Source organism: Manis pentadactyla, chromosome 10 (genome assembly GCF_030020395.1).
Source record: "Manis pentadactyla isolate mManPen7 chromosome 10, mManPen7.hap1, whole genome shotgun sequence".
Classification (NCBI taxonomy): domain Eukaryota; kingdom Metazoa; phylum Chordata; class Mammalia; order Pholidota; family Manidae; genus Manis; species Manis pentadactyla.
This window is the reverse complement of record NC_080028.1, coordinates 128,494,590-128,515,350: the sequence shown is the minus strand read 5'-3', so window position 1 is coordinate 128,515,350 and position 20,761 is coordinate 128,494,590. Positions and strand designations below refer to the sequence as shown.

At 53.9% G+C, this 20,761-nt stretch overlaps 2 protein-coding genes across 8 annotated transcripts; one reads left to right on the top strand and one right to left on the bottom strand.

The window, feature by feature from the left end:
- The first annotated feature begins 408 nt into the window (after positions 1–408).
- HAGH (hydroxyacylglutathione hydrolase) lies at positions 409–19,836 on the top strand. 7 transcript variants are annotated; one of them, XM_057487815.1, is made up of 10 exons: positions 7,688–7,805; positions 9,890–9,986; positions 10,079–10,248; positions 10,583–10,647; positions 12,389–12,506; positions 13,339–13,447; positions 14,681–14,784; positions 15,068–15,169; positions 19,080–19,159; positions 19,519–19,836. In XM_057487815.1, exons 3-10 carry the CDS (start codon positions 10,144–10,146, stop codon positions 19,664–19,666), a joined length of 831 nt encoding a protein of 276 aa, XP_057343798.1. In that variant the 5' UTR covers positions 7,688–7,805; positions 9,890–9,986; positions 10,079–10,143; the 3' UTR covers positions 19,667–19,836. The 7 variants fall into 7 exon arrangements, with proteins under 7 accessions (XP_057343799.1, XP_036771817.2, XP_036771824.2 ...); XM_057487816.1 differs by lacking the exons at positions 7,688–7,805; positions 9,890–9,986 and adding an exon at positions 409–538; XM_036915922.2 differs by lacking the exon at positions 9,890–9,986 and having other exon boundaries at positions 7,665–7,805.
- FAHD1 (fumarylacetoacetate hydrolase domain containing 1) lies at positions 6,236–7,546 on the bottom strand. The gene has a single exon (XM_036915937.2). It carries the CDS (start codon positions 7,378–7,380, stop codon positions 6,715–6,717), a length of 666 nt encoding a protein of 221 aa, XP_036771832.2. The 5' UTR covers positions 7,381–7,546; the 3' UTR covers positions 6,236–6,714.
- Positions 19,837–20,761: the final 925 nt, after the last annotated feature.

Sequence of the window (20,761 nt, the reverse complement as noted above, 5' to 3'; positions counted from 1 at the left end):
ATTTCTTTTCTTAAGCCCCTTTCCTCTCTGTCATGTTTCTCTGAGAAGGATCAGAACCTCTGAAAACGAGGTCCCTCACCCTTGGCAATGGCTCAGCTGCTTCCCTGGAGCTGACGGGGCAGGGATGGGGCCCTCTTGGCGCCGGGCGGGTTGCAGGAGAGTGTGGGTGCCGCTGTGCTGCTGCTTTGAAGCTTTTCTAGGCTCTACATTCTCTGATGACACACGGGGCTGCCCAGTGCTTGGGAAGGTGGCTGACTCAGGGCAGGCATTTATGAGTCTGAATCACCTGGGAGGAGACTGCCCGCCAAAGTCACAGAGCGCCCAAGCCTCAGGCACTTGGAGGACAGAGACCTGCTCTGACCGACACACGGGCCCCCTTCCGCCTCCTTGGCCGCCAAGCGCTTAGCTCAGCCCCACCCCATCCTGGGTTACTCACACAGGGCAAGGTCAGCGGTGACCACAGTCAACATATGTGGGAGATTTGGCACTTCAGAAGGCTGTTTCACCCACCACAGGAGTGAAAAAAAGAAAATAAAAAGTGAGTATATGAAACTTTTATACAGTTGGTGTTGGAGATAAACTTACCTTGTCAGTAATGTTTTCTCTGGCTTTACCACAGGCAGGCCTGGAGGAGAAATGCGACCCCCAGTGTGCCCAAACTGTGGTTATAAGCTAAGTAAGGAGGGGCATGACCTAGTTCTGCAAATAGCAAGTGTGCCCAATGAAGAGCTTCCTTCCCCCGACCTTGGGGAGAGGAGTGGGTGTGTTAAGCAAGGTGAACTGGGAGGGTGGACAGGGAAGGAAGGAGGAGAATGGTGGAGGGACAAGGACAGTGCCCTTCCCACTGGGCACGGGGAGGGGTCCGGCTGGGGAGGGGAGAGGAGACAGTGCCCACCTGCCAGCCACATTCACACCCTGCTGGCTAAGCAAGAGTGGGTGTCTAAGGGTGCAGGAGACAAGGAAGGACCTTAGCCTAGATGGTGTGTCAGGAGCCGCTGTGCCGGGCCTCCCAGTGCCCTGACTCTTGGGCCAAAGGTGCCAGACCAGCTGTCTGAGCCCCCGTAGTTCATGGGCCTCAGCTGCATCGGCTGTGTCACCACTGACTTCCCCAGCAGAGTCCAGGGCCCAGTGCAGGCATCCTTGAGGTAGGCACAGACACGGTACCCAGTGTCCCCAACAGCCTGTGGAGCCCTAGCAGGGCGGCAGGGGGCTCTGAATGACCTCACTGCTCCCTTGGTGACCTCTCAGTCTGCCAGCACTTACCTAAGGAGACCTCACGTCCTAGAGGGACACCCCGTTGCTTATTTCATCTGATGACATGGGAAACTACAGAACCAGGGATCAGGCCACCCCTAGTCAAAGGTGCTTCACCAAGTTTAACTTACACATTTATGAAATCAAGATTACAACTTGATTACAAGTATCTAGAACTTGGTTGTAGATTAGCCAGAATTGCACACACTCAAAGAAGTAAAATAAAGATGCATCATTACAAATCGCCAGCTCCCACCCACCGCCCTCCCTGTCTGGGATCTCCATTTCCCGGGTCAGCAAGAGCTGCCCTCCTGCCCCAGTGGCTTTTGATCTACATGTTTTATATTGCTTTATATAGTTTGGTGCCTATATGATTTTTCTCATATAGCGGTTTTCTTATTTAGTGGTTCATTTCAATATGACTTTTCTTTCCTAATTCTATTCTGGTGAGTTTATGCATTTAATACTCTGCATGTGACAGAAACAGTAGATATTTGCCCATCTATTACTTACCTTTACCTTGAGGAACCCTGTGACTGCTTTTGCTTTTTAATTATTTTTTATTATAAAGTTCTGCATGTTTATTACAGAAAAATTAGGAAATAATAGATATCAAAAAAAAGGGGAAAGCCCATAATCTCCCATACCAACATTTTTTAACTAGTAGGCAATATATTCTTGTATATATGCTTTTTTTCTTATTGTGGTAAAATATACATCACATAAAATTAACCATTTTAACCATTTTTAAGTGTACAGTTGAGTGACATTTATGTATATTCACAATGTTGTGCAACCATCACTATTATCCATCTCCAGAGCTTTTTCATCATGCCAGCTTGAAACTCTGCCCCCATAGACAGCTCCCCAGCCCCACCTCCCGCAGCCCCGGCAACCTCTAATCCACTTTGTCTCTGTGAGTTTGGCTCTTTCAGGTACGCCATGTAAGTGGAGTCATGCGATATTTGTTCTTTTGCATCTGCCTTATTTCTCCGAGCATGATGTTTTCAAGATCATTCATGCTACAGCATGCGTCAGAATTTCCTTCCTTTTTCTGGCCGAGTAGGTCCACTGCATGCATGGGCTACATTTTATCCATTCATTTGCTGATGGACATTTGGTCTGTTTCCACCTATTGGGTGTTGTGATTAGCCAATCACAGTTGCTATGAACCTGTGTGCACAAGCATCCCACATTTTTGTATATGTCCTTCCTGACTTTATATCATCTATCCATCTTCCTATGTTAAGACATGTCATTTACAAAAATAGGTTACATTATAATCTGCTTTTACACTTAATAATTTATAATAAACTTTTTCATATCATTAAATATTCTACATGATTTTAATGGCTGTATATCATTTTATTGTATGAGTATAGGATAGTGAATGTAATCAATTCAATACTGTTAGACCTTTAGGATGTTTCCCATCTTTCCTATTATAAATGACAACTTCATGTAAATTTTGGTCCACATACTTATTTCCTTAGAATAAGTTTCTAGACATTAAATTGCCACAACAATACTAATAGCTAACATTATTGAGTACTTTTTATGCCACATTGTAATAAGCACTTTATGTGTAGTGTCCAATCCATGTGAGTACTGTAGTTTGCCCATTCCACAGATGGGACACAGAGGCCCTGCTAGGGAGGGAGAACTGGAGGTGGCTGTTCTGCAGGCTCTGTGGCTGCAGGCTCCATGCCATTTGCTCCTGGTCTCTGGCTCTGAGCATCTCTGTTTGCAGTTATCCTTTCAAAATGTGGATGACCACATCAACTTTTCTTGGCGACAGTGAAGACTGAGTAAGCTCACAGGGTAAAGGGTTTGGACTCATGCACCCTGTATATGATCAATAAGTACCAGTTATTGTTGTAGATGCTGAGGTACAACAATTTCATTGGCACTAGTCTTGTTTTTAAAAAGAAAACTGACTATAAACATAGGAATAGATACCAGCTAAACTCATAATCAGAGATGCAAATTAAATGACCATGATCATGACACCCAGCATCAGCCAGATCATGCACAGAAAGGTACTCTTCCACACTCCGTCAAGTACAAATTAATATATCCCTTTCCTTGGCGATTTGGCAAAAAAGTATCAAGAATTTAAAGGGTAAGCTAGGTATCCAGTTTCACCTCTAGGACTTTCCCTAAGGAAATACACAAGCGGTGAATGATATTTGTGGAGGGTGTTCCTTAATTCATTCTAACAGCGTAACACTGGAGACCTGTGCAGCCTGTAGGAGAATGTCGGGCCCACTGTCACCCTTAGAACTTGCAGGTGCAGCCAATCCCTCAGCTTCCATGAGAGTCGGAGAATTACCTGGGAAGTTATAGGGTGGGTTGGAAGCACATTTTCCAATGACTTCCCCTTGGGATACTCAGTGACCTGAAGCTCACCTCCAGCTTGGAGACCATACTCTTTCTCCTTCCTTTTCACTTCTTTTCTCCTGAGAGCACTTCTTCAGCACATCATCTGAACAAGAATCCTCCTCACTTTAGGCTCTGTCTTGGGAGTACATGATCTAAAGCACAGCCGTTAAAAGAAAATGACAATGAAAATCTATTCACAGACCTGTAACAATGTTCCTAGTATATTAGTGGTTGCACAATACTCATTTTTTGTAAAACCCCAGTAACTGTTAAAAAAAAGTCCCGAAAAATAGATGTGAAGCCATACATTCTGTATTAACTAATATATCAAGGAATTATACTCATAAGTGTGATAACGATGGCATTGGGAAATCCAACCCAGATCTCCCTGCATGCTAGGTGAGACCTCAGCCTGGAAAAGTGTTCTTGGCTGTGATGGAGAACGAATTCACGAGCGGGTCCAGCATGTACGTAAAGCAAAGCACACACTCAAGGGGGTGGGGCCGTGCTGCAGAGGGGAGCAGCGCAGTGGGGGCGGGCAGGGTGGTCTCATAGCTGGGGGTTGGTTAAGCAGGGAGTGAAATACTCATCTGGATAGGTGGGGTTTTCTCAGAATGGGAAGAAGATTCCCAGGAGATAAGGTGACACCGTCTTTTTGTCCTTAGAGGGTCTGCCTTGGACTGCTGTGGTGCCCAGGAGTGTGATGTTTAGTATGCTAAAGAGCATATAATGTATTTTGTGGTGAAATCAGGGTCAACCTCTCCTCCATGTTGGAACCAGCCAGTTTTGGCTAGTTTGTTATCTATATCCTCACTTCCCACATCCCGAGAGAACAGTTTACACAGAATGTTTAGAATATAAACAAGCATCTAGCTGCATGTAAACACCAGCCAAAGTCCCCAACCCCCTCCTGCTCAGCTCTGGCTATGCACTTGCTGTAACACTGGTACTGAGGCCCTCTAGGAGAATGTCTTTGTTCTTAGGAGATGTGTTTCTGCACCTCACCTCCAGCCTCTACAGTAAGTGTGCATAGGCATATACATGTGGAGAGAGAACCAGCAGTAAATGTTAGCAATCACTGAATCCAGTGAAGGGTATATGGACTTGGCTGTATTTGTCTCTCAACTTGTTAGTAAGTTTAAATTCATTCAAAATAAAAAGTTTTGGGGGAAGAATGGGAGTGCTAGGATTACTGTGATTTTAGCAATGTCAGAAACTATGGGAATTGGTGAGTCTGTGTTTTGTATTCTTGCAGCCAAGGACTTTGTGTGCTACACACACACAGTGCCGTCGTCAGTTGCTTGTGACAAAGCTTGTGCCGCCCTCCTCTGCCTTGAGCTTGCTTTGAAGTCTGTCAGCCTGGTAGACTTGTTTTGGCTGAACCTTTTATCTACCAGGTACACTGATACTAAAACCCTTCCAGTATGAGCACACCCTTGATTCAGCTCCTTACGGAAACGTGATTCTGCTAGCAAATAATTAGAAAGAATCTCAATGGCCTGAAGTGGGGGGTTGACTTCAGAATTGTATGCAACCACTGAAAATATTACTGCAGAAATGTGCCAACTGATATGGGAAGATAGTTATAATATACAGCAGAAAAAAAAGCTCAAGGTTAGAAAGTTGTATGGTATGGGAAAATCCTATTTAAAAAATCACAATTATATCCACAGATTTGGAGCAATGTACACTAATGTTTAACTTTGGCTGACTCTGGGTGGATGAAATTTTGGGTGTTTTGGGTTTTTTTGCTTGTCCATCCATTCTAACTCTTCTGTAATAGACGCATTATTTAAGCATTTAAAGAAACCTGACTAAAAGATAGCATGACATTTTTTCAACAAACAAATCCAATTATGGCACTTTCTCTTAAATTATAATTCAAATGTGGGGGTGGTGTAACACCCAGGCACGGCGATCCTCTTATGTATTTATACTTGAGATGCAGCCTGCATTGTGGTCAAGACTTCAGATTCCGGTCTTGGGGTAGCGGAGCTGCACCTTGGCTCCACCCTCACCTCTGTAGCAGAGCTGGTAATACCGATCTCACGGCTTCGATGGAAAGCTCTTGGCATAGTGCCTAACAGTACTAAGGGCTCGATGTCCTTGGCCTTCTTCAAAGGGCCTAAGGGCTCCACCAGGCATCTGACAGCTGTGCTGTGCATCTCGCCTGGCCTTTTCTGAGAGCAGGAAGCAAGTGACAGCAAAAGTGGCATTTCCAGGCCACTGAACTTCCTCGAAGCCCAATCTGTGGTTGGAAGGCAGAGGTGCTGTTATAAGCACCATGCCCACGAGGCCAAAGGTCAACAACCAAGGTTCTTAAGACCCTAAACAAGAAAGTGTCCCTGCTAGCCACTATTGGGGGAAAAACATTCACTTGTCCATGAGAAAGACAGTATATTTATTTGGAACACTATAGTTTCAAAATTATCTACTAAACTCAGAATCGATGAGACAGGATACAAATGAGTAAAATCACCACTAATTGTTCACTTACTAAAACTCAGTTGATTATGTGGAGTAGTGTTTTCCCACATTTCTGTGGTTAAGAATCACTTGGAGTGCTGGGGATTAATTCTGATAATAACAGAGGGGCTGGTATGGGCCAGTAGTCAGGAAATTTTAATTTTTAAAAATACCTCCAGATGATTAACAAAGGAATTTGAGAAACTATAATTTGAAACATACTTTTTCAATTTCCTTTACAGATTTTAAGTCTCAAGCTACTGATCCCAGAATGACCCAGTCCAGTTTTGGGAAAGGAACACTGGTCTCACAGATTCTTAGCTTCGGAAGCATCACAAATACTTTATTCTGGTTTCCTAGAACTCTTTCTCCTTTCCATTTCTGTCCCAGATCTTCTAGACATGCTTTCCGTGAAGGATCCATCTTCCTTGAGTAGAGGCATAGCAATCTAATCACAGCATTTTCAAAAACCTTAACAATTTTTCTTATTAAAAGATTTCTTGTTAAAGCTTTCTTATTAAGGGATTGTTACATTTAACAATCCCTTGGCTTGCTTCTGTCCAGCTCCCTCCTGTCCCGAAGCTTAAGGAGTTACAGTGGCTTTGTGCAGACTCAATATTCTGGCCTTTCCACCCTGCACCTCATACTGACGACCCCGTGTATGCCGGCCCGGATCTCATCGTTTTCTTTCACGGGGCCAACTCCCTTTGGCGTCCCGGTCAGGATAATATCCCCTTCCTCCAAGGTCATTATCTTAGAAACGTAGCTGATGATGTAGGGGATGGAAAAGATCATTGAGGACGTGTCACCCTCCTGTCTGAGCTCGCCGTTGACCTTGAGCCAGAGCTTCAGGTTGTGGGGGTCCGAGATCTTGTCTCTGGGCACGAACGCACTCACGGGGCAGGAGGCCGTGAAGCCCTTGGCCAGCGTCCAGGGCAGCCCCTTCTTCTTGCACTCGTCCTGCACGTCTCTGGCGGTCATGTCCAGGCACAGGGCATAGCCGGCCACGCAGTCCATGGCGGCGGCCTCCGGGACGGCGCGACTGCGCCTGCCCAGCACCACGCCCAGCTCGAGCTCGTGCTGCAGGTCGCGGGTGTAGGCCGGCATGAGCACGGGCGCGCCCTCGGGCGCGTAGGCGCTGGAAGGCTTCAGGAAGAGCACCGGCTCGCGCGGCACGGCGCTCCGCATCTCCCGGGCGTGCTCCGCGTAGTTCCGGCCCACGCACACAATGTTCTTCCCCCACTCCCAGAAGCGGGACAGCGGCCTTGGCGCCGCCATGGCTGCGCCCGGCGTCCCGCGGCCCCTGCCCGCCGCCTACGGCAGCCTGGACGGGACCAACCTCCTCGCAGCGCTGCCCCGTGCGCGCGGTCCGTTCCGCGGGGCGCTCTGCCGGTTGCCCGCCCGTCGCGGCGTTTGGCCCGCAGGGAGCCGCTGCGCGGGGACGCCCGCGGGGTCGAGGAGAGAGGCGGGGTCTCCTGCGGGGTTCCGTCCCTCGGTCTGGGGCGCCGGCGCGGGCGCGCGGGGGCGGGGCCTAGCGCTGATTGGTCGGGGCGGGCCCGGGCGCTGATTGGCCGCGGCTCCCAGAGCACCGCCCGCCCCTTCGCGCCGTCCCCTGCGCCGCCGCCGCGTCATGGTTCTCGGTCGCGGGCTGCTCGGCCGCCGGAGCCTCGCCGCCCTGGGAACCTGCGCCCGCCGCGGCCCGGGTAGGTGGGCGGCGCGCCCGCGGGAAAGGCCGTCGGGCTGGCCGCGCTCAGAGGGTGTCCGGCTGCGGCGGCGGGCGGCGTGGACGCTGCCCTCTTGGCGCGCCGTGAGTCACTCTCCGGGGACGGCGGCGGCCTGTGAACCGGGGCTGCGCCGGCACGGAGGTGGCGCCGGGGGCCTGTTCCCGGCCGTCGCGTGCGGTCCGCAGAGGCAGCACAGCTCCGGTGTGAGCTCGGCTGACGGGGAAACCCGGGGCCCGCGGTCGCGCAGCGAGGACGGGGCCGAGCCTTGGACCTGCCCGGGGCCCTCGCGGGCTGTGCTTCCACCTGCTCCTAAGCCCGGAGCCTCCAAACAGAGTCCAGTCTCTCTGTTTACCTCCTGCTTACTTGCGATATTTTCACCTTGATGTTGGAATCTTTATTTCCTGGTATTTAATCTGGCCGACGTCCCAGTGGGGGCAGTGGGTTAGCCTGAGTCTGCGAGCTGGTTGGCCGTCAGCTAAGGGACCGCGGAGCGCCCGGAAGGGAGATGGAGCGAGCAGTGAAGCCGTCCTTGGCCGTGTTCACATCTTGCTGAAAATTCCAGAGTGGGACTGTGTGGCCATCGCTAAGGACAGAGCCTGTTTTTTTTCCATTTTGGCATACTCATCAAAGTGTCAGGAGACAGGCAGATAGAGCGAGCGGTACTATAGGGAACTGGCAAGTGTGGCCGCCTCATTCAAGGGAGGACCGCAGCCCCAACCACTTGACGCCGTGGGGAAGGGCGGGCCCAGTTTGGTTTGCAGAGCCAAATGGAACAGGTCTCAGGACTTGGCCCAGACTGGGCTGCAGGTCTGTGCCCTCTGCTTATACAGAAAATCACAGTTGCAAACCAGTGAGCTGGGAGTGTTTCTCGGGCAGTTGGCTGGAAAAGGAATAAGGTTTCTGGTGGTGTCTGCAGAAACAGCTACAACTTCCCCAGGTTCACAAGGCTCTGGGAGCACCTAGGGAGCCTAAGCACCTGGTAAAAGCGTTCCCTTCACCTGGGCAGGGCTTCTGGGGAATCAGCGGACTGGGCCCCTCCGAGGAGGGTGCTCCCGGACTCCCGGGGCTCCGTTTAATCCCTGTGCTGTCCCTAGGACGCGCACTCCGCTCTGCCCGCCTCCTGGGGCTGGGATAGCACTGGGGGGAGGGGACGCGGAATGTCACAGAAACTTGGTCACGCACAAATGTTGGTTTTGCCGTCAAGAGGAAAAGGGCCTGGAACGCCCAGCTGGTTGTCAAAGAAAAAGGGGAATTGGGTATTCTTGTGTACTCATTAAAGCTGCGATTCAGGACAGCACTTGCCCCGGCTGTGGTAGGTTGAATTCTGTATTTAGACAGCCCCTGGACAGGTGTTCTGTCTTGTCAGTCGGGGCTGCCTACCTTCTGGGTCCTTTTCTGGGAGAGGCTCCCATCCAGCACCTTTCCCAGAATTTCAAGGCTGTCTTCTCTGTCAGCTTTTCTTTCTATAAGTCCTTTCACCTTTAGACTTTTTTGTAGTATTGTTAGGGCCTCCTTGAAATTCTGGGTTGCACAGGGGTTCTGTCGCTGATGTATTTTGGCACTGTCTCCCGGTGGAGGGTGCTTTGTGCCGTCACTTCTGGCCCACCCTGGCAGGGTCCTGTGGCTCGGATGGAGATTCTGTACCCCTCAAATCTAGGATGGTTGCAGCCCACTCTGCCATTTCTCGGTCCCTTGTGGGTTTTGTGCATTATCCAAATTTTGAGTTCCTGCTGTTTGAAAGTGAATGTTGTTTTCTTCTCTGGCTAGAGGCCTGGGAAGGGCTGTAAGTGCACATGACTCAGCCTGTTAGCTCAGAGAGGCAACAGGGTGCTGAGGGGAACAGCCCAGCCTGGCACCTTGGATTCCTCCTTTCGTGGTCTGTCTGCGAGTCTCATGTGAACACCCCAGAATGGCTGTGGTCACATCTGACAAGGTTTTAATCACAGCCACAAGCTGGGATGTCTGTCCTCTTAGAGCCCTTGGAGAAGAGAATAAGGATCACATGTCTGGAAGAGCTAATTTCCATGAACGTGAGCACGAAGCATTCTGTATTTTCATTACAGATATGGCTAAATGAGGATATTCTCTGCTCCACCAAAGGATCTTAGAAAACCTGGCACAGCAGGCCTCATGTTTGACGCTGAGCATGTCGTGTCCCAGGTTGCCTTTGCTGTTGCGTGGGGGGTTTGTTTTAAAGTCTCTGCTGATGTGGCATCATGCGGACACTGACCTAAGCTGCGTCTGTCTTCCAGCCCTGCTGGGAGTCCTCCTTTATCACACGGCTTTAAGGAAGAGCCTGACTGTGGAGCAGAGCACTATGAAGGTTGAGTTACTGCCTGCCCTGACCGACAACTACATGTACCTGGTCATCGATGGTGATACCAAGGAGGCTGCCATTGTGGACCCCATGCAGCCCCAGAAGGTGGGAGGCATGGCCTCAGTGCCAGTTCTTCATCCCCTGTTGGGCTTCCTTACTGTGGTATCCTTGTAACTTGGCTGAAGCCCAGTGGAAACGAATCTGTTTGGTTTTTAAAGAACAAACGAGTGTTCAGCCACTCTGCAGAGGGCCAGCAAAGGGGCGGAAGTGGCCAAAGGCTTTGGCATGGGAGATGAGGGCTTCTGTGTGTCAGGCCCCAGGCGCAGGGAAGCAGGAGCTCTCCTGGGCACCGCCTTTCCCCGGGCAGCGCAACTGGGGGCGGCGAGCCAGTGCCAGGGTGTGACCTCTGGCCTGTGTCCTGGTTCGTATTTGGTTGCAGGTGTTAGAAGCGGTGAGGAAGCGCGGTGTGAAGCTGAGCACAGTACTCACCACCCACCACCACTGGTACGTCCTGCGGTGGCCGGCCTTCCTCCACTTCTCAGAGCTGCCTGGGCCTGTGGGCTCCGGCCACGCCACCCCCTGGGCCGGGGTCTGTCACGGGGCTGGGTGCGCAGGCTTGCTGCACTCAGAGCCCTGGAGGCCGCCCTCCAGCCGCTGCGTCCACTGCCCTGCTGAGGGGCTGCCCCCAGTGGGATTCTGCGACCTCGGGTGCGGGCCGCCCTGCTGGTGGGTCTGCGGGGAGACCTCCGGCAGCATCTGCAGGTCTGTGGGCTGGTGTGACGGCTGCCCGGGGTGACCCTCAGAGGTGGGAGAAGGCATCTTCCCGTACAGGTCGCTCAGCTCCGCTGACGAGGACGGACTCAGACACCGTTCCCAAGCCAGGTGCTTCCCCGCAGGGCCTGCATTTGGGTTTCAGGGCTAGAATTGCCAGCCAGAGGCCCTTACTTGGAGTTTTTGAAACTTTTGAGGCTAAAAAGCTAGAAAAGTACATTTTTTGGCTCTAAATTTTCCTTTCCAAGTGAGTGCCTGAGGACGGCCTGCGTGCCGGCGCCGGGCCCCGTGTCCCCCGCTCTCAGCCCACGTGGGGCTCTGGCGTGTCCGGGCTTTCTCATCGTGGTAAACGAGGCTTCTCTCCCAGGGAGTGTTGTGTGGGTGTGCTGTGGCCGGACTTTGTCAGATGGTGGCATGTCGTGGTTGAGGCGGCCACGTCACCTGGAGCCTTTGGGGTGCTCAGTCCCTGGGGCACAGGCACTGACCTCTGTGCGTGTCAGGGACGGGCCGCCGCCGGGCCAGGCGCTCTTCCCTCTGGGAGTCCGCTCGCGTGCGGTGCTGAGGCGCTCTGTGGCCAGCAGGGCCTTTCCTCCACCGCCGCGTAAGCCCCGTGTCACTTTGCTTCTCAGATGTTTCGATGCTTTGGGGTTTTCCTCGGCACCTGTGTTCATGCTAGAATGGGATACCCGAAACCAGGTCCTAATGGAGCCCCGGGCCCAGCCGAGCCTCCCTCCCACTTAGCGCGGCTGTGGGGTTTCCCTGGGAGCGCGGGTGCGCCAAGGCGGTGCTGGCTGGTGTGGGACAGCCCGGGATCCTAGGGGGATATGTGGGAGGAGCAGCTGCTCCTGGCGATAAAAGCCCTCGCCTGGTACTGGGAGGGCCTATCTTCTGTGCCAGGCACTCCCCGCCCTGCCCTGAGCCTGGCCCCGGCCAGGCTCACGTCGGTGTAAGTCCAACCCCACGAGGTGGACTCTTCCTCACGCCTTCCTGAGTGTGGGTCGGGCTGACCCCACGGGAGCACCGGGCACCCCTGGACGAACGTCTCAGAGGTGCCCGGCTCTGGCTGCATGTTCGGGTTGCCTGCGGAGGTCATCCAGGTGGCCTGCCCTGGGCAGATGGACCCTCGGGGGCCGGACAGGGCCGGGTTAGAAGACCGCTGTAGGTCTGCCCTGGGCCAGGAGCCGGGAGGCGGCGACCCATGCTGCCGACATCCTCGGGAGATGCTGACGGGCCCAAAGGTCGGGATGTTTGTGCTTTGGTTCGTTTTCTCCAGAGCTTCAGAAGCAACAGCAGTGGCGTGGACGCTCCTGGCGTGGGAATGGGTGTCCGAGCCACCCTTATCAGTGGGGCTGAGTGACCTGTGTGGGGAAACCCTCTCCCACCTCTGAGGGTCGTCACTGGCAAGGGGAAAGCAAGCACCCCCAACACCCCACCCCCACCAGCAGGAGCCCCTAGTCTTCTTTCTGACTTCCAGGGACCACGCTGGTGGGAACGAGAAGCTGGTCAAGCTGGAGCCTGGGCTGAAGGTGTATGGGGGCGATGACCGGATCGGGGCGCTGACTCACAGGGTCACCCACCTGTCCACACTGCAGGTGAGGTGTGAGCCAGTGGGAGGAGCCTGAACGTGGCCCTGCTGGGCTCCAGGCCCAGAGCACAGTGTGCTGGAGTCACTGCCTCCCCCTCCTGGCTGTCCCCTCCCTCACCAAGGGACCAAAGGGCACTTGAGGGCTTGGGCTCTGGAGGCCAGCCTGGGGATGGGCAGAGGTCCCTTGGGCTGCCTGGGCTGGACAGTCCCCTCTCTGCTGCAAGCCAGTCAGGTGCAAATGGTGACAGGTTTGGTTTTGAGACAGTTGGGGACACTTACGTGTGGACTGTGCTTGGGACCCCGTCCTCAGGCCAGCATTAGGTCTGGGGGGTGGCGGTGATGAGTCACGTAGGGCGGTCTGCTGGGAGCTGCGACTCCTCGCGAGGTGCGGGAGGATGGGGGCCCTGAGCCCTGGGGACCCAGGTGAAGGCTGCACGGACGCTCAGCTTTATTTCAGTTTTCTTGTAGGTTTGAACGTTTCAGAAGCGAAGAGATGGGGAGGGGTGGGGAGGCAGAGAAGAAAAACGAAACGGAAGGCCGAGCACCTAAGGAGGAGAACCATCTTTTCCAGCAAGACACCCGGTTCAGATTTGGCCTAGTTTTGAGGGAGAAAATGAAATTAGCCCCTTTGGTTTTGTGCACTAGCAACACCGGGTGCCAGGTGGTCCCTTCCCTTGGGGCCACACTCAAGAGGCTCAAGGGCTGCATCCCTGCCATCCTGCCAGCCGAGCAGCAGCGATGGGCGTGTGCTGGGAGCTCCTGAAGGGGGAGGTGCGGTCTGGGTTGGAGTCCGTGGGGTGGCCTTCAGGGAGCACATGCCAGTGTGTGGCCTGTTTAAGGTGGGGTCTCTCCACGTCAAGTGCCTGTGGACACCGTGCCACACTTCTGGACACATCTGCTACTTGGTGAGCAAGCCCAACAGTTCTGAGCCCCCTGCCGTGTTCACAGGTGAGTTTTCTGGGGGTCAGGCTGGGCTGAGGGAGGCCTCCTCCTCGGAGGCCACAGTGCCGGCGGGTGTGTGGCTCTGGCCCTGGAAGGTGGTGGGCAGGCGGTCTGTGGGGCAGCCTGATGTCTGTGGGGTCTGGGACCCCAGACCCGGGACCCAGCTGGTGGCAGAGTGCTGAGGCCACGAGCAGCTCAGGTGGCCTGGGAAGGGGAGGCCACAGCGGGCCTGGGAACCATGGGCCGTGTCTGGTGTGTATGGGGAGGTGGCGGGACCCCTGGGCTCTCTTGGCAGTTGGCTGGTGGTGGAGTGTGAGCAGGGGAGGTGGCATGCAGGAGAGAGGTGGTCCTGGCTGCCAGGGATGGGGCGTGGGGGCCCTGGGCCTCCCAGGGTCCTTGCTGCTGAGATGCAGCCGGTGAGGATGTGGCCCCCCAAGGAGGCCCGGGAAGTCCCCAGGTGGGCTGCTGGTCCCTGCTGCACCCGTGCACAGCCCTCTCTCCTCTGGGGTGTCCTGGCCTCTCACTGGCCCAGACTCCAGGCCAAGGCGGCCTTCAGGACCAGGCCACTGGGAGCCTGGAGGCTGTGAGGGGTGGGGCTGGGCTCCCTGGAAGAGCCTGGCCAGCACAGATGGGGGGACGTGGCTGCACCTGGTGGCTGCTGGTCTTCTCCCTGCGGGCCTCCTTGGGCACAAAGCCCATTCTTGGGAGAGACTGGGCAGGAAGCAACCTGGCAGGTGTCAGGGCAGAATGGGGGTGGGGGTCTGCAGGGTGGCACGTCCTTGTCACAAGGGCCCTGGTGGGCTTTGGTCCCAAGAGAGGGGCTCCTGCAGGGTCCAGGGGACATGGCCTGGGGAGGTCATGGGGGATTCACAGGATGGCGCTGCCTGGGATGTGGGAAGGCCGGGCCTGGGAGGGTGTTGCTGGGTGGGTGGGGGCAGGGCTGGGCCTTGTGGCCTCGGGGCGGTGGGGGGAAAAAGTCGGGTGACCCCAAGGTGACTTGAACAGCCGCTTGGGTGCCAGTGGTGCCAGGGGAGAGTCAGCAGGTGGGCACTGAGCTACGGGTGTCCTTGGGCCCTCTCAGGTGTCTGGGTGGAGGCCAGGCCCAGGCTGTGCCCCTTGCCCAGGGCTCAGAGTGGAGCCCCACTGTGTGCCACCCACGTGGGCCGGGAGGTCAGCATTGCCCTCATAGGGGCGCGCCCAGCAGGGCCCTGACACCGCTCGGCGGCTGCTGTCTTCCAGGCGACACCCTATTTGTGGCTGGCTGCGGGAAGTTCTACGAGGGGACGGCAGACGAGATGTACAAAGCCCTGCTCGAGGTCCTGGGCCGGCTCCCTCCAGACACAGTAAGCACCCCTGGAGCCCCCCACCAACCCCCAGGGGGCCATGGGTGCTCACCGCCTGCCTCCCACGGAGGCGTGCAGGCCTGCCCAAGTGCCGGGAAGAGTGGGAGGGGGAGGCATGGTTTCCCTTTTGGCGTGTTTTGTACCCTGTATGTGTTCTTTAACGTCCATGCAAGTCCCTGGGCTTCAGGGATGTCACCGGCTGGACCGGGCCTGAGCCCCGTATGCTTATCCCGGGGGCCGGAGGGTCTGAGCCTCTCCAGAGCTCAGGCTTTGTGCTCCCCAGAGAGTGTACTGCGGGCACGAGTACACCATCAACAACCTCAAGTTTGCAAGGCACGTGGAGCCGGACAACGCCGCTGTGCGGGAGAAGCTGGCCTGGGCCAAGGTGAGCGGGCGCTGGGTCCAGGGCCAGCCGACCGGCCTCAGACGGGCTGACCGAGCCGCGGGAGGAGCCACTGCCCTGCCCGCCTCCCGGGCCTGGGCCAGGGGGCCTGTGCGGCCATGTGGCGGCCCTCGGCCTCCTGCTCGGGAGAGCCGGCCCTCTGGCCCCCGAGAGCCCGGAGTCTGCCCAGGAGGCCGCCTGTCTGAACAGCGGTGTTATTTCAGCCGTGGCCCCAGGGTGCTCGGCCGCCTGGCCTCCCGGCCCGGGGACTGGCTTGTGGCCCGGGAGGCATCTCCCTGGCAGGGCTGGGGGGGCTGGCAGTCGCTGCACAGGCAGCGGCCAAGGTGCTCCTGGACTCGGTGGTCCTCCCCATCACTTCCCCATGAGGAGTGGTGTCGGTAAGGGACACACGCTGGAAGTTCAGCAAGTAACACACCTCACAGAGCTTCACTTGGCTTAGTAAGTCACCAGCTTTTGTCCAGTATCTTTATCAGTTTTTGGGGGCGAGCTTATGGATTAATACTTATAAAAATTCAGACGCTACCTTAATAAGTTGACAAACGTTACCCCATTTTTTCAGTGTGCATATATGAATGTTTGATATGACAAACTCATCCTGTTTATATACTGTGCATGTGGTTTTCTGGCTTCCTTTCCAGATAACAGCAGGTCTTAATGTTCTTTCCATAGCTGTCCATGCACGTGAACTCATTCTTTTCATTGTTACCTGTTTTTTAAAAACTAATTTTTATTGAGGACAGTTTGCCTAAAATAAAGTGCACCCATTCTGAGTGAACAGCACACAGCTGATGAATTTTGACAATGTATGCCTGTGGGACCCCTGCCACAGTTGGGGTACAGAGCTTTCTCACCACCCCAAAGGTTCCCCTCCATTTGCCGCCCCAGCGCTGCAGATCCGCTGTCACATGGGTCAGTTATTCCCAGAGTTTCATATAAGCAGAACCACGTAATATTACCCTGTGTGTCTGGTTCTTTTGCTCAGCATAATCTTTTTGAGATTCATCCATGTTCTTTTAATTACTGAGTCATACTTAGTGTGGCTGTACTGCAGCTCTTTGATCCACTCACCTGTGGGTGGCACTTGGGTTATTTCCAGTTTTTTGCTATTATAAATAAAGTTGCTCTGAATGTTTATGTGCAGGTCTTTGTGTAGACACACGTATTCAGTGCTTGCGGGCACACACTTAAGAGCGCAATTGCAGGGCCGGATGGTAAGTGTATGTTCAACTTTTAAGAAACTACCGAGCGGTTTTCTAATCGGCTGTGCTGTCTGCCATTCCTAGCAGTGTGTACGCGTTCTGGTTGCTCCACACACTCACCCACTCTAGGTACTGTTGGTTTTTAAACTTAAGCCATTCTAGTAGGTGTGTAGTGGTATCTTGTGGTTTGAAAACTTAAATTTCTCGGATGGCTAATGAAGTGGAACGTCTGTGTACTTTACATCTCTTTGTAAAGTGTATGTTCAAATCTTTTGTCCATCAAAATTGGGTTGTCTTAATAAGTTGTAGAAATTCCTTGCATATTCTGGAAGCAAGTCTTTGTGAGGTACAGGTCTCATTTTCTCCTGTGTTGTGGACCTGCCTTTCCATTACTTCCGTAACAGTGTCTCTCCAAGAATAAACATTTATGCTTTGGGTGAAGTTTAGGTTGTTAATTTTTTTTTTTACGCTTTTTGTGTCCCATCTAAGAAATCTGGGCCCACACCTACATCACAAAGACTTTTTCCTTTGTTTTCTCCTAGAAGACGTATAGTCTTAGTTTTACGTCTTATAAATTTCGGTCAATGACACGTCAAATCAGCGTTTGTCTCTGGTGTAAGGTCAGGGGAGAAGGTCACTCTTAACTGCGCACTTACATCCAGTCGTTCAGGGCCATTTGTTGAAAAGACATTTCTCCTTGGGTTGCTCTGGCATCTTTGACGAATGAAGTGGACCGTGCAGGCATGAATCGACGTCTGGACTGTTCTGTTCCATTGGTCGGTGTGATTTGTCCTTGTGTGAGTCACGCGCACCGTCTTAGCTGTGGTAAGTCTGGAATCCGGTAGTGTAAGTCCTGTAGCTTTATCCTTTTTAAAAATTGGTTGTGGCTCTTCTGAGTCCGTTGTATTTCTATGTGAATCTTAGGATCTTGTTAATTTTGTGTTCAGATCCTTTGCCCTTTAAAAAAACTGGAATGTCTTACTGAATAATGAGAGGATTTTCTTTAAAAAAAAAACTATATTCTGCCTACAAGTCCTTTGTCAGATACGTGTATTGTGAATAGTTTCTTCCATTCTGTGGCTCACCTTTTATTTTCTCTACAATATATTTTGAAGAGCATTTTTAATTTTGATGAAGTCTAGCTTATTTTTTTTCATGGTTTATACTTTAGTCTCCTAAGAAATCTTTGGTTTTCCCAATGTCAAAAAAGTTTCCTCCTGTTTTCTTTCGGAAATTTTTAGTTTTAGCTTTTACTTCTAGATCAGTCTGATCCCCCCAACCCCCCATTATCTATTGGATCTGTAGTAATGTCCCCTCTTTTATTTGATGTTGGCAATTTGTGTTCTTTTCCTTATTCTTACCAGTTTTGTTGATCTTTTAAGACTTTTGCCTTAATTTTTCTTGTTTTTCCATTGTACTGATTTTTGCTCTTTTTAAACTTATTTCTTGTACTTTGGATTTACTTTGCTTGCCTTTTAATAGATTCTTAAGATAGAACCTGAGATCCTTGATTTTAGTCCTGCTTTCTTTTCTAGTATTAGCCTAAATGCTAACTCTCAGGTGACCCTTTAAGCAGCAGTCCATAAATTTTGATATACTTACATTATATTCAATTTGAAATATTAAAAAAAGTCTGTGATTTCTTTGACATATGGTTTATACATATGAATTGTGTTAAACTTTTTTAGCCTTTTCAACACTTACGAGAATTTTCACACACATGGAAAAGCTGAAGGAATTGCATAGTGGTGTACACCCACCCAGTGTGCACTTTCTGCTGTCGCCTCACTGTGCTTACGGCCGTCTGTCTGTCCACCTCACTCGTTCTTTTTAACAAGTAAAGAATACTGATGTGGGGGTGCCACCCATCAGTCATTTTACCAGTCCCATTAGGGAGGGCACTAGAGTCGCCGGATTTTTGCTTTCAGGACATTGTGTAAGTCTCCACGTTTCCGTGTCTTGTGCTTCTGCAGGACCTGCTGCCCTGACCCTAGCTTAGCAGGTAGCCCCAAAGGCTGCGGCAGTTCTCACGGCCCTAGCCTACCGCCTGAGGACCTGTTCTAGGATTGTCCTTAGAGGACTTGTCTTCCCTTGTAGGAGATAGGAGTGAGTGCTGGAGGAGGCACCGGGAATGGTCTAAAACATTCCCAGAGGGGAAAGGTCGGAGATTAGCAGTAGGTCTCCATCTTGACCTTCAGCGGAACCCGTTCTGGCGATTGAATCCCACCTGACGCCGCTGCTCTCAGTCATGGCGGGTTGGGACCTTGGGGTCCGAGGGCCCTGACACTGCCCACACTTTGACCCTGTGGCTCTCCGGGTCAGCCCAGCAGAAGGGCAGGGCAGAGCCCTGGCTGTGAACTCTGGCCTTCCTGTCAGACCTCCTGTGGGAGTGAATGGTTGGCCAGACACCCCCGCTTGCGTCTCGTCCCCGTTACCCTGGTCAGCGTTGGTCAGGAGCAAGGCCCTGCAGGGGAGGTGACCAGTTGCCTGCTGGGGGCCCTCATGAGGGGGAAGCCCTGCCCGAACGCCTGTGTGGGGGCGATGGCAAGGGAAGGAAGAACGCTGGCCGTGGCTGCGGGCGCCCGCGCCTCCCCTCGGGAGCTGCTGCTCACCTTGCCTTCTCGGTGGGACCCTGTGTGAAGGTCCCTGGAGGGATTCAGGAGTTTCTGAATCACGCAATGTTTGTTTTGCAGGAGAAGTACAGCCTCGGGGAGCCCACGGTGCCATCCAGCATTGGGGAGGAGCTCACCTACAACCCGTTCATGAGAGTGAGGTGAGGGTCCCACTGGCCAGGGCCAGGGCCACTCACTGGCACCCCGAAGGACGGTGACAGGGTGCTCACCAGAGCCCTGGAAGGCCCCAGGGTGTGCGTCATGTGGCCACAGAATCAGATGAAGGGGACACCTTCCTTGGCACCCGGCTGGGGTGCGGGGTCCTCTCTGACCCCAGAGTCGGGATCAGCAGGCGGGCAAGGTGAAGTGCCAGCGTGGAGTTGGTGTCCCCACTCCCCATCATCGGCGGGACGGCTCGGCTAGTGTGTCTTCCCCGTTTAGGAACCACCACATGGCCGTCGCGGCCTCGTATTTTTAAGAATGTCCCTGATCCTCGTCTCCTCCCCGGCGCCCCGGGCAGGTGGCGCGCCTGCTGGGTGTGGCCTGCAGCCTGGCTCGGCTTCCGCAGGGAGAAGACGGTGCAGCGGCACGCGGGCGAGACGGACCCCGTGGCCACAATGCGGGCCATCCGCAAGGAGAAGGACCAGTTCCGGGTGCCCCGGGACTGAGGCGCCCTCGGCGGCCGCCCCCCTTCACACGCACTTGGGTGTCCGGATGGCCTCGTGGATTTCCTGCAGGCTGTGTAGGAAATACAGTCTGGGGTTGATTTTCACTTAATTCCAGCACCCTTGTGTGCTTGTTTTATCAAATGTTCTAATGCATATTTATAAGAGAAGAAGGTCATGAAGTGTTTATTCCCAGAAGCCCTTTCTGTGGGCCTGCGGTCGCCGTGCACACCTCCACGTGACGCCCCAGGAGCTGCCCCGTGCCTGCCAAGCCCACGCCCCAAGCTATCATTCTGAGCTCCGTGCCTCCATGGCAGGACCCTGAGGGGCACCCCTCATCTTCAGACCCCAAGAGGAGGGGCCGGCACAACCCACGCCCTCCCCTACCTGTGTTCTCCACATTGATGCGCAGAACAAGGCAGCCTGGGCCGGGGCAGCATTTCCAGGCATGAAGCTGGGCCTGAGAGCCGGTCGTGTGGCGCCCACCTGCCCCATTGCTGTGAAGGCCAGTCTGTCCTGGGAGTGTTCTCAGAGGCCAGCGCGGGACATTGTGTCCTGTAGCAAAAGGAGTGGGTGGGAGGGCCCTGAGGACTGTCTGTAGTGGGGGGTCCCTGGCCCCTGCATGGCTCTTGGACACGCCACCCACACCTTGCCACCCCTGCTTGAGCTCTGATATACCCAGGCCCCTGGCGGGAGTGTGGCAGGGCCCCTCCTGAGGGCTTGATGTGGGTGTCGTGTGGCACGGCTATGCCAGGTGTGGCCGCTTAGCCTGCAGCCTCAGGCCACTCGGGTCCTGGGAGGATGGGGGGCTCTGGCCGCACCAAGTCACACCCCAGGCAGAGCTGGCGGGAGGTCTACGTGGGGAGGAACGAGGTCCCCTGGCGCCTAGGGCCCTGAGCGGGAGGAGGGAGAGGGGAGACTCGGGGTGCGTGGGCCGGACGGGACCTTTGTGGGCTGCAGGGCAGAGGAGTGTTCCCTGCCAACTCCTTTATGGAGCTGGAAGTTGTCCTGTGCTTTCAAAGTTCCCTTGTTTTTTTGGGTGTTTGGCCTTGACCTGTGAGGCGGGCAGGGCTGGGAGTGGGTCTGCTGCTGCCCCAG

Bases quoted from the DNA above. Each gene is read 5' to 3' on its own strand.
- FAHD1 (XM_036915937.2), bottom strand. From the start codon at position 7,380: ATGGCGGCGCCAAGGCCGCTGTCCCGCTTCTGGGAGTGGGGGAAGAAC.
- HAGH (XM_036915922.2), top strand. From the start codon at position 7,733: ATGGTTCTCGGTCGCGGGCTGCTCGGCCGCCGGAGCCTCGCCGCCCTG. The intron at 15,170-19,079 runs GTGAGCGGGCGC...TTTGTTTTGCAG, and splicing joins AGAAGCTGGCCTGGGCCAAG to GAGAAGTACAGCCTCGGGGA. The intron at 19,160-19,518 runs GTGAGGGTCCCA...CGCCCCGGGCAG, and splicing joins AACCCGTTCATGAGAGTGAG to GTGGCGCGCCTGCTGGGTGT.